This window comes from Mercenaria mercenaria, chromosome 1 (assembly GCF_021730395.1).
Source record: "Mercenaria mercenaria strain notata chromosome 1, MADL_Memer_1, whole genome shotgun sequence".
NCBI classification, from domain to species: domain Eukaryota; kingdom Metazoa; phylum Mollusca; class Bivalvia; order Venerida; family Veneridae; genus Mercenaria; species Mercenaria mercenaria.
The window spans coordinates 13,346,870-13,360,380 of NC_069361.1; the positions used below are offsets into that span (position 1 = coordinate 13,346,870).

The following is a 13,511-nucleotide window of genomic DNA, read 5'->3' on the forward strand; positions in this document are numbered from 1 at the left end:
ACGCCTTGCACCTAAACAGTAAAAAAACTAAGAAAAAGCTGATGAGTATATCTTCACAAACAATCTTCATCCTAAATTTATTCGAAAACATTAGCCCAATCCACTAACTTTTGACATATTACATGAACCACACTAATTTTATTTTGGCCTTAACTGTGAAATGTCGGTGTTACTATAATTGCTGAATCCCAGATACCACTGCTGAATCCTACATACCTGCACAGGATGGAGGCCATTCTTAACACTGCCGATACCCTCCACCGTCGTCACAGCCATTCCATGCATAGAACATAGTGGGGCAAGACATGCGTTCACTGAGAAGTGACTGAAAAATTGACAAAATAAGATTGTTGTATAAAAATGTTAATGACAAAAAGTAGAAGTTAAACATGTAATATGTTACCAGATGAAACATATCGAGTTCAGTCATATTTTAATGCAAAGTAAAAACACTAAACTGTGACAAGTTTGATGACAAAACTCTCACATGTACAGAAAGTGAAAGCTTAGATGTAGTTGAAATATTGTTAACTTCAATTTTTGTTAAAAATCGTAATCTTATAAAAAATTTAATATGAAGACTAGAGCAAAACTGTACTTAGCACTTCTCTTATCTATATGCACTTAGACCAGTTTTGCTCTGATGCTTCTGTACATTAAACCATGTGAACTGGGATGTAACAGTATACATTTAACTGTACTTAGATACTTGTAAAGCTAGAGCTATCACTGAAGGAGACAAATGCCTTTGCCCCTATGTTAGAGGAAAGGTTAAACCAATTGTGCCCTTTGACCTCCAAATGTGACACCAAATTTATGAACTGGGTTGTGCATTTTGCATACTGTCTTGATGATGTTTACCATTGATGTTAGTTTTATGACAATCCTTTCAGCTGTTAAGACAATATGGAATATGGATAACTGACCATCATACTTTATGTGTCAAGCCGCCCTATACATAAACATAAGTGTGACCTTGACTTTCATGCTATGCACATCATCTTTATAAACCTAGTTTTATGCTTTGCATATCTTGATGAGTTAAGCAATTATCTGATTTTATGTACCTTTACAGCAGATTGGAGATAAGAAGCAGACACGAAAAAAAGCTATATGAATTTTGACCTCCAAATGAAACACCTAGTGATCTTGGACATGATGCACTCTTACAATTGTAGGATATCTTAAAATCAATTCTGATATCATTAAATAAACAAAAATTGTACAATTATACTATTGTTATTATTCAATCCAAATAAGGATATCATAAAATCATATTTTGATATCATAAACAAGAGCTCGTAGAACATGAAATGCCCCCCTTGATGCATTCAGTAATTGCACAAGGAACAGAAGTTATTTGATCACTGTGCACTTGATGTTTGACATACTGACCTCAAATCAATTATGGATCGTTTACCAGTCAAAAGCGACCTCCGTATCAAATGTGATCTTAGACCAAAGCATTCTCTAGTCCTACTGCTGGTCATGATCAACCTCCTTATTAAGTTTTGTGATCCTAGGCCCAAGCATTCTCAAGTTATCGTCCGGAAACAGTTTAAATGTGCCAGGTCACTGTGACTTTGACCTACTGACCTCAAAATCAATAGGGGTCATCTGCTGGTCATGATCAACCTCCCTATCAAGTTTCGTGATCCTAGGCCAAAGCTTTCTTGAGTTATCATCTGGAACCGTTTAACTGTTACGGTTCAGTGTGACCTTGACTTTTGACCTACTGACCTCAAAATCAATAAGGGTCATCTGCTGGTCATGACCAACCTCCATATCAACTTTCATGATCCTAGGCCCAAGCCTTCCCAAGTTGTCGTCCGGAAATGATTTAACTGTTCCGGGCCGTTGTGACCTTGACCTTTAACCTACCAATCTCAAAACAGATAGGGGTCATCTGCTTATCATGACCAATCTTCCTATCAATTTTCATGACCCTAGGCCCAAGCGTTTTCAAGTTATCGTCCAGAAATAGTTATATATCATATTTAGAGATATTCAGTACACCAGTTTGTGGTATCTGTAATTTATTTTAAGATATATTTGAATTGTTTTATGATATAAGATAATATATTTAATGACATCTTAAAATATAACTAGAGCTATCACTAAAGGTGATGAATGTACACCCCGCATGCACTGACACAGTACATCGCAATTTGACGCACACAAGATTGCATAATTATGTGGACTGTATGTATATAGACTGTATGTATACAGTATAGTAACAAAAAACAAAGTCCCATAACTATGCAGAATATTTATCTAAAAGAATCTAACATGCACCATGCACAACTAGGGTTGGTACTGATCACTTGTGTGAAGTTTCATTAAATTGTGTGCAAGGGTTTGGTAGATTAGGCACACACAAGATTGCATATGCAGACTGAATGTACATAGTATGTTAACAAGAAACAAAGTCCAATAACTCTGCAATTTTTGTCGCTGAAAGAACCTAACATGTCTCATGCACAACTACTGTTGTTACTGATCACTTGTGTGAAGTTTCATTAAATTGTGTCAAGGGGATGAGGAGAGATGGTGCGCACAAGATTGTGTCTATGTATATAGTATAGTAACAAAAAAACAAAGTCCCATAACTCTGCAAATTTTTTTTCTGAAAGAACCTAACATGCCCTGTGCACAACTACTGTTGTTACTGATCACTTGTGTGAAGTTTCATTAAATTGTGTCAAGGAGATGAGGAGAGATGGTGCGCACAAGATTGTGTCTATGTATATAGTATAGTAACAAAAAAACAAAGTCCCATAACTCTGCAAATGTTTTTTCTAAAAGAACCTAACATGCCCCATGCACAACTACTGTTGGTACTGATCACTTGTGTGAAGTTTCATTAAATTCTGTCAAGGGGATAAGGAGAGATGGTGCACACAAGATTGCGTCTACGGACAGACGGACAGACAGACAACCTGAAACCAGTATACCCCCCCTTACAACTTTGTTGTCGGGGGGGGGGAGTACAATTATTGATATTATCAAATACCATATCTTTTAAGATATCTCCAAACGCTATTTGAGGGGTGAATGCAAAAGAGATCAAAGTGATTATAGATAAAGAAGCACTTAGACATTTTTCACATTCATCCCTTTAAGGATACGACAAAAATCACAAAATGGTGAATAGATAGTAAACCAACAGATACATGTTTCATCATGGTATTTATTGTATCACTTGCACAAAATTAATCTTGTTTGCAACATTGCAACTTAAACTGAAATTTCCTTTTACATTTATTTTCTTTCATTTGGTTTCCAGGCAACAAGTGTTTATGACAACAATGCATTCAAATTAATGTCAATATGACAAAGGGAATAAATAATGAAAAATGACAATAACAATTCTGGTTTCAAATAAGTGTGACAGAGGATATAAATTTTATGCTCAAGCTATTGTGGTTTCTGAGAATTTCTTCTTATGTTAAACAAGACACCCCTAGGGCATAACTGTAAAACAAACTTTTACAAGTTTGATACAGGTCTCTTAGATGATGCTTCACTCCATATCAAAGATCCAGCTATTCATTTAGATCAAGATTCCAGTAAAGTTTCTGTACAGCTGGTATTGGGGAATAACATTTTTTGTGAAAGTTTACTACAGACAGCAAACAGGAGTATATCATCAAAACACAGAAATATTTGATAAATGAACAACATCTTTACCAATAATCTACCTGACCATCACATGTTCTACTGTACTATCCCTAATGACAGATACTTAAAATCAAATTCTGAAAAAGTTGTCCCCCTTTAAAAATGAATTTCATTTGTAAAGAAACAAGAAGCTGCGTTCAATAAACACTTGATGCCACTGGTGGCATCCTTGTCAATACAAAGCAACCTAAGTCCAAAACGAGGTCAAGGTCAAACTGAGGTCAGGTGATGTCTGAAGATGAGGAATGGTCACAGGTTACATCTGCATTAGTATCAATTCATTCTTGTAAGGGGTATTGATGCTAGATGAAATGGTCCCATTTGTTTAACCAAGAGATGGCCCATATAAAGCAACCTAAGTCCAAAATGAGGTCAAGGTCAAGGCCAAAATGAGGTCAGGTGATGTCTGAAGATGAGGAATAGTCACAGGTTACAACTGCATTAGTATTAAGTCATTCTAGTAAGGGGTATTGATGCCAGACGAAACGATCCCATTTGGTTAACCTCGTATGGACGGACGGACGAACAGACAGGACAATCACTATATGCCTCCTGCATCAGTAGATGCCTTGGGCATAATAAAAATAATTGCTGAAAAATATATATTCCACCTAGTTATGTGAAAATTTATAAAGCACTGAAAAATTATTGAAAATGCATCAAAATGAAGATGTGTAACAGTTCTTTGAAAATGATGAGTTTTTAAAGTCGATGAACTGTCCGAAAGTATGCCCCATTAAAGCTAAGCATTAAGATCCAATAAGCTCCAACTTCAAACAAGAGTGAGGACAATGTAGAGAATTAACTATATCATGACAACTCAATAATTAACAACAATTCTAACACGATCCGCAGCAATTGCTATATAAACATATAGCGAAATCACCTATACATGAATCTAAGATAAAATATGGTTGGCTGTTACATTTCACCCCCCTATGATTGTAACATAAGAGATTCTACTTCAGTTCCATTACATACGAATTATTTCAGGGCCAAACGGTTGAAAACAGCATTTCAAAAACATAAATATAATAAAGTCATACTAACTTATGTGTAGGTCCGTAAAACATGTTCTGATCTCTACGAGCGAATTCAATTAGCTTAATTATGATTCAGCGGTGACGTTATAAATGTATGACATAAAGTATGACGTCATAACAATGTGACGTCATATAAAAGTTAAGCTCGTCACTCGTAACACAGGGTCAACTCGCCTAATTTGATGATTCTGTTCATAATTAGTTTGCGAGCTGTTAGATTACTAATTTATGAATACTTCTCAAAATTCTGATAAAAAAGAAACAAATATCTATACGTTCCATTGTCTATGCAACACTTTCTAACCATAGGGGGTAAACTGTAACAGCATATGACCCAAATGACGTATTACGCTGAAAATGTAGTACTGCAAAATGCGAATTATTTGCGTTGTTAGAATCGAAATAATAAATATGTTCCAATAATTTTATCAATTAATAAAACATGGGCAGTCGTTTGGATGTGAATGATTAAATCACGAGTGCGTAGGAACAGATTTATTATTTCTTAAATAATATCTGCAAATATCATAATACTTACAAAAACTAACAGTTTATCACTGTTACTGGAGTATAACATTACAGGATAAGTCTCATTCACACTACACCGTATAGCGTTAACGGAAGTCCAACGTATAGCAAAATTTTCAATCTGTTCGTGTCTGTTAGCATGCGTTTCTTTTCCGTTTCTCATGCGGCGGCTGCGCTCCTTGTCTGGCAACATTCATTCCATCCAGAGGAAGGTTTTGAGCATGTTCAAAATTCAGAACGTACACCACCGGACAAAGTTGTCCGTTAGATGTACGGTAGCAAGGCGCTGATATGCGTTTTGATTGACGGCCGGACTACTACCGGACTTGCAACGGATGTAACGTATGTTCAACAGACGATAACTGACAAGAACGTTTTGTCAGTTTCTCATGTGTTGCGCTAACGTTTTACGCGGTACAAGTCCGTTACTAGTACGGTCATATCTGTTAACTGAACGGTATTCGTCCTGTATATGTGCGTCAATCTTGCGGTCATATTGCCTTTGTGTCGCATTTTTTCAATATGTTTGGTGTCCGTTATCGCTATACGGTGTAGTGTGACTTACCATATCTTTTTGCTGTAGTGATCAAACCTGGATACCATCACAGTACAAGCCCCACATCCTCCTTCCCCACAACCAAGCTTTGTACCAGTTAAGCCCACTGATATACTGTGTCAAGGAAAACAATTACAGTCTTTGCTCACATAGGACCCCCTGTCTTTCAAATGAAATAGATTATATGAGATTCTTTCACTGGATGTTGGTGCAGACTGAATTCAACTGGCTTGATTTTTTGTTTTGTTTGTTTTGGGTTTAACACTGTTTTTTTAACAGTATTTCAGTTATGTAATGGCAGGCAGTTAAAACTAAACTAGTGTTCCTGGATTCTGTACCAGTACAAACCTGTTCTCCGTAAGTAATGCCAACTTCCCCACATGAATCAGAGATGGAGAACGAATGAATTCAGACACAACGTCTTTTATCAAATCGTCACAGAGAACATTCATCTCGCCCAGGACTCGAACTCTCATCCCTGCAATCTGTAGATCTGCTCAACTGGCTTGAGGCTGATTTTTAGGTAGGAACGAATCTCTGCCAAATCTGCATACACTGCTTCCTAAGAGTCAGATATTCACACCTGTACATACAACCAGTGACAGAATCTTTTTATACGCCCAAAGGGACGTATTATGTTATGACGCTGGTGTCCGTCTGTCCGTCCATCCGTCCATTAGCAATTTCGTGTCTGCTCTGTAACTCTTGGATGTCTCACTTCAAGGTCAAGGTCACACTTAGGAGTCAAAGGTCATATCAGTTTGTTTCGTGTCCGCTCTGTAACTCTTGAACCCCTTGAAGGATTTCAAAGAAACTTGACACAAATGTTCACCGAACCAAGACAACGTGCAGAGCGCATGTTCCGGACGACTCCCTTCAAGGTCAAGGTCACACTTGGGTGTCAAAAGTCATATCAGTTTGTTTTGTGTCCGCTCAGTAACTTTTGAACTGCTGGAAGAATTTCAAAGAAACTTGGCAGAAATATTCACCACACTGAGTCAATGTGCAGAGCGCATGTTCCGGATGACTCGCTTCAAGGTCAAGGTCACACTTAAGGGGAAAAGGTCATATATGACTTTGCTTTGTGTATATTGCTCTGCATTGCAGTGCTCTTGTTTTTATTTGGCAGGTCTCTTTTTTGTTCACTTACAATTTTTTTTTTTTTGAATTACTTCCCTTTTATGTTACTATAAATAGCTTATTTTGAAACCTTTTTATTATTGGCCATAGGGAAAAACCGAGACCACTTTTCTGTGGTACAACATGGTTGGTACCTCTAGTTTTTAGGTGTATTTTTACATACCTGTACCTGATAAGGATTTTTTTGTGGACTTTGAATATTTTTTTTGTGGACTTAGATTTGTTTTTTGAAGTTTTCGTTTTGTTGTTCCACTCCTTTGGGCTACAACAGTCAAGTTCTTTAAATTTTGCTCCCATCCTATGGTGTAATCCTTCGGGCATATATTGCCCTGCTTGGCAAATAATAGTAACAAGAGGACCATGATGGTCCTGAATCGCTCACCTATCCCCACATGACCCAGTGTTGAACTGAGTATGACGTCATTATTTCTATTATTTGACATAGTGACCTAGTTTTTGAGCACATGTGACCTAGATATCATCAAGATAAAAAATTCTGACCAATTTTCTTGAAGATCCATTGAAAAATATGGCCTCTACAGAGGTCACAAGGTTTTTCTATTATTTGACCTAATGGCCTAGTTTTTGAAGGCACGTGACCCACTTTTAAACTTGACCTAGATATCATCAAGGTGAACATTCTCACCAATTTTCATGAAGATCTCGTGAAAAATATGGCCTCTAGAGAGGTCTCAAGGTTTTTCTATTTTTCGACCTACTGACCTAGTTTTTGACCACACATGACCCAGTTACAAACCTGACCTAGATATCATCAAGCTGAACATTCTCACTAATTTTCATGAAGATCCGTTGAGAAATATGGCCTCTAGAGAGGTCACAAGGTTTTTTCTATTTTTAGACCTACTGACCTAGTTTTTAACCCCACGTGACCCAGTTTCGAACTTGACTTAGATATCATCAAGGTGAACATTCTGACCAATAATCATGAAGATCTCATGAAAAATATGGCCTCTAGAGAGGTCACAAGTTTTTCTATTTTTAGATCTACTGACCTAGTTTTTAACCCCACGTGACCCAGTTTCAAACTTGACCTAGATATCTTCAAGGTAAACACTCTGACCAATTTTCATGAAGATCCATTGAAAAATATCGCCTCTAGAGAGGTCACAAGGTTTTCCTATTTTTAAACCTACTGACCTAGTTTTTGACCGCACATGACCCAGTTTCGAACTTAACCTAGATATCATCAAGGTGAACATTCTGACCAATTTTCATGAAGATCCATTGAGAAATATGGCCTCTAGAGAGGTCACAAGGTTTTTCTATTTTTAGATCTACTGACCTAGTTTTTGACCCCACATGACCCAGTTTCGAACTTGACCTAGATATCATCAAGGTGAACATTCTGACCAATTTTCATGAAGATCCATTGAGAAATATGGCCTCTAGAGAGGTCACAAGGTTTTTCTATTTTTAGACCTAATGACCTAGTTTTTGACCCTACGTGACCCAGTTTCGAACTTGACCTAGATATCATCAAGTTGAACATTCTGACCAATTTTCATGAAGATCCATTGAGAAATATGGCCTCTAGAGAGGTCACAAGGTTTTTCTATTTTTAGACCTAATGACCTAGTTTTTGACCCTACGTGACCCAGTTTCGAACTTGACCTAGATATCATCAAGGTGAACATTCTGACTAATATTCATGAAGATCTCATGAAAAATATGGCCTCTAGAGAGGTCACAAGGTTTTTCTATTTTTAGACCTACTGACCTAGTTTTTGAACCCACGTGACCCAGTTTCGAACTTGACCTAGATATCATCAAGGTGAACATTCTGACCAATTTTCATGAAGATCTTATGAAATATATGGCCTCTAGAGAGGTCACAAGGTTTTTCTATTTTTAGACCTACTGACCTAGTTTTTGATGGCACGTGACCCAGTTTCAAACTTGACCTAGATATCATCAAGATGAACATTCTGACCAACTTTCATAAAGATCCCATGAAAAATGTGACCTCTAGAGTGGTCATAAGCAAAAGTTTACGGACGCACTGACGCACGGACGGACGACGGACGACGGACACCGCGCGATCACAAAAGCTCACCTTGTCACTTTGTGACAGGTGAGCTAAAAATTAAATCAACCCAATGACTTTCATATAGCACTTTTTTACAATTGTGTATTCAAACTGTAGGAAATTCACATTCTGTAAACAGGATATACATCAGGATGTTACAATGGAAAATAGCATACATGTAAATGTTTTGGTTTTGTTTTATCATCTGCAGCCAAACATTGTTGTTTTTTGGGGGGTTTTTTGTATGACATTTTCTGAATAAAAAAAAATGTACCAAGAGGAACAAAGAATAACTATCCATTTATTTGATTTTTATCCAGTTTTATGTAGAAAATATGAAAATTACTGCAGATGTAGTTCCTTATACATTATTTGCAGCACAAGAGCCATCTTATGTCACCCCAGAGGTAAGATGACACTTTCCAGCACCAGTGATAACACCTGAAACTCCTGTCTCGTATGCAAGAAAATGAAGCAGCTACACAGTTGGCCAACTGCAAAATCTTAGCTCAAATAACTGGTGGCTTCTCAATAGAAGGCCCTTACTGTGTAATCATAATTTTTTCTGGGTCTTTTTTTGTGGATTCGGATTTTGGTGGTAAATCCACAAAATCAAATCGCAATGAACAAGTAAAATTCCTTGTCACCTAATAATGTTCAGACTGTGAAATCTTCAATTTTATATCTGCATGAAAGAACTAATCTGACCTAAACCGAGAAATTTTGTGCTTACAACTTTAAGTGATTTCACAGTAAATCTTTACAAAGATGGTAAATAAAACCAAAAATCCACCCAAAATTAGATAAAAATCAAGAAAATAAGGAAATGGAAAACAAGCATGTCTTCATACTTTTTACAGTTTACACTGGTTGGTAAACATGCATAAATAAAAATCTTTCAATTTTATCTTTTTTTTTTTCAGGTTTAAAATGGTATTTACTGATATGACCAACAAAGTAAACCACTTTTAAATTAATATTTTTGATAAGAAACCCTTTGAAGATGCATACATTTTGATACACTTTACTAAACGTGACCTCTGAAAATTCAGAATTATAAAAATATTGAGTCATGATTTTTAAATCATTGTGTCCCATTGGACTTGTGATAATGCACTTGACTGCAAATCCAGAGGTCACGGGTTCGAATCCCTCTCCAGGCACTCGACATTTCTGAGATGCTCTTGAGTGTCCGCAAGCTAACTAAGAGATAAATACTAGTTCCACCCAGGAAAGATAACTTTGCGTGGATTGCTTCTATATACTGGACAAGTTAACTGGACAGGTCTGTATCTAATGGATTTCTCTCTGTCTGCTATGGGAGCTTTCTCTTGCTCTGTTTCTCTGGCCAGATTGCTCTGTGTCAGCAGTAGTAGGGGATCAATTTGCACCCTGAGTGACTGCCTTTGTATGTCAAGCACCTTTGAATGTGTTTATAATGAAAAAGGTGCTATATAATTCTGGTATAATATTAAAAAGCCAAAATTAACTAAGAACAAGAGCACCACAATGTGGAGCAATATACGCCCGAAGGTATGACCTTTGACCCCTAACTGGGACCGATGGGTTATATCAGATGATGGGAGCAAAATTTTAAGAACTTGACTGTTGAAGCCCAAAGTAACATAAAAGGGAAGTAATTAAAAAAAAAATTATTGTATAAGAACACAAAAGGGATCTGCCAAATAAAAACAAGAGCACCGCAATGCAGAGCAATATACACACGAAACAAAGTCATATGACCTTTGACCCCTAAGTGTGACCTTGACCTTAAAGCGAGCCATCCAGAACATGCGCTCTATACGTCGTCTCGATTTGGTGAACATTTGTGTCAAGTTTCTTCGAAATCCCTAAAGGGGTTCAAGAGTTACAGAGCAGACAAGAAAAAACAAAAAAATGTCCCTTCGGGCGTATTTTTAAACAAGTATTCTCTGACTGTTTTATAAGACTGTGGTCTAATATTTTCTGATGGCACCTTTTGTGGCAAATAACAGCCAATCAGTATAGATGTATAAGTTTGTGTGCTTGTTTTTGAGATATTTGCCCGTAATTCGAGAGATCTGCACATAACACGCTAGATAATGCTCAACTCCATATAATAACATACTTTTGTGTCAGAAAAGATATTTTTGAAAGTTCAACTCCATTTGTATTCATTTGGAACAATAATCTGGTAAAGGTTCTGAACAGCTAGTATTGGGAATAATTTTTGTGAAAGTTTACTACAGACAGCAAACAACTTGAGGTTAAGGAGTATATCATCAAAACACTGAAATATTTGATAAACTAACAACATCTTTACAAACAATCTACCTGACCAAGACATGTTCTGTCATACTGTCCTGTACAATGGATACCGGGGTACTTAAAATATTCTGAAAAAGTTGTCCCCCTTTAAAAATGAATGTCGTTTGTAAACAAGTGACTGAGTATTACAGTGGCAATACAGAAGTCCCCTACCGGTGAAAAAACAATTTTACTTGACCTTCTATAGTGACTTTAACCTTTGACCGACAACCATGGGTCATGTGCTTGACACATAGTCTAATCATGGGGAATATTTCTGTGCAGTAAAAATTTCTTCAATTAGTAATGGAGCAGAAATAATATTTTACTTGACCTTGAACAGTGACCTTGACCTTTAACCAACAAGCATAGATGATGTGTTGACACATTGTCTCATCATGAGGAATGTTTGTGAGTAGCATAAAGATAATCCATCAATGCATATTAAAGTTATGGAGCAAAAACAATTTTTACTTGACCTTCAATAGTGGTCTAGACCTTTGACCCACAAGCATAAGACATGTAAGTGCGTAATCTACAAATTGCTCACTATCCACATACCAAATTTTATGAACCTAGCTTGAAAACTTTTTTTAGTTATCACAGGATCCTATATAATAACAGGTTTTACTGGTTGATAATTCAAACCAGGAGTTTACCAAATTACCAGAAACTAGTAGTGATTTCTTATGCATAGCCTTTACCTAATGACACAGTAAGAGTGAAAAAAATGAAGTCTAAAAGTCTGGATGGTAGCCAGACAAGCAAACTAAACACACTGTCAGTCAACTAACCAAAATCTGCATACAGAAAAGAAAATATCAATTTCTACAGGCATCTAAATAAAAATATAAATGCTTAGCACAAATTTCAGAACGGAAGTATATTATAAGACCTGAAGTTTCATTACCGGTATGTCAGTAATGTTTTCTACATAAAAGTATGCACACTGTAGTAGATTTATGTAAGTAAGTAAGTAAAGACTTCCTAATCTTCCATGCTGACCTTATTACACAGGTGATAAAACATTCGACATTACATGTACAAAGGCACAAGTAGATACAGTATAATGAATAGTAAATTATTCTAACACACATGCAATCAAATACATAAAATGGATATTAGACTGGTAAAAACACATGGAATTTTATAATATTTAAACTATTGGAACCAGTTTGCTTAAATATAAATACTATTCACTCACACAGTATTATAACAGAAAAAGACACTGATTATCAAAACACTGAGGGAAAATGTTTATGTGTTACTGCTATCATTTTAACAAAAATATTAAACAACAATTTTGAGCTGAAAAGTCTAAAGCATAAATTTCTTCTTCCTTCACCTATGGTTTGGTAACTTCAGAAATTGCACCAAAACCAGGGAGATAACCCACATCTTATGCACACAAAGCAAGCACTCTTCCTCCAACATCCAAAGTTGGAAAGTCACTGTATAACCTAAAACTGTGTCAGTGTCATCTTAAACCCAACAAAGACACACAAAAAATAACTATACTTAAGTCATTCATTCTACCTGTGACCCCTAAGTGTGACCTTGACCTTGAAGCGAGTCATCCAAAACATGCACTCTGCATGTCGCCTCAGTGTGGTGAACATTTGTGCCAAGTTTCTTTGAAATCCTTCGAGCAGTTTAAGAGTTACAGAGCGGACACAGCAAAGTCATATATGACCTTTCACTCCTAAGTGTGATGACCTTGAAACTAGTCATCCGAAACAAGTGCTCTGCACGTCGTTTCAGTGTGGTGAACATATGTGCCAAGTTTCTTTGAAATCTTTCAAGCAGTTCAAGAGTTACAGAGCGGACACGAAACACACTCATATGACCTTTGACCCCTAAGTGTGACCTTGACCTTAAAATGAGACATCCAAAACATGCGCTCTGCACATCATCTCAGTGTGGTGAACATTTATGTCAAGTTTCTTTGAAATCTTTCAAGGGGTTCAAGAGTTACAGAGCGGACACGAAATTGCTAACGGACGGACAGACACCGGGACCATAACATAATACGTCCCTTCGGGCGTATAAAAATACAATCATCAGATAGGAAGGATACATTTCTGTCGAAGAAACTGTAAAAGGGTTGTCTCTGGTTCTGCATTCTCCTCCACAACCTGTAAATTATATTATGTAATATAAAATAACTTTCAACCAGAGACTGTATTGCTTATCTGTTCATTTTGCAATTACATTACAAACTATTTACATA

General features: G+C 36.6%; 1 protein-coding gene across 2 annotated transcripts in view; it reads right to left on the reverse strand.

The window, feature by feature from the left end:
• LOC128556121 (xanthine dehydrogenase/oxidase-like) overlaps positions 1 to 13,511 on the reverse strand; it is a 102,784-nt gene that overhangs the window by 75,640 nt on the left and 13,633 nt on the right. For both annotated transcript variants that reach the window (XM_053540052.1, XM_053540046.1), the window contains exons 2-4: positions 13,359 to 13,416; positions 5,818 to 5,914; positions 217 to 325 (exon numbers count right to left, since the gene is read on the reverse strand). In XM_053540052.1, coding sequence (XP_053396027.1) covers positions 217 to 325; positions 5,818 to 5,914; positions 13,359 to 13,416 — 264 coding nt within the window. The remainder of the gene's footprint in view (positions 1 to 216; positions 326 to 5,817; positions 5,915 to 13,358; positions 13,417 to 13,511) is intronic.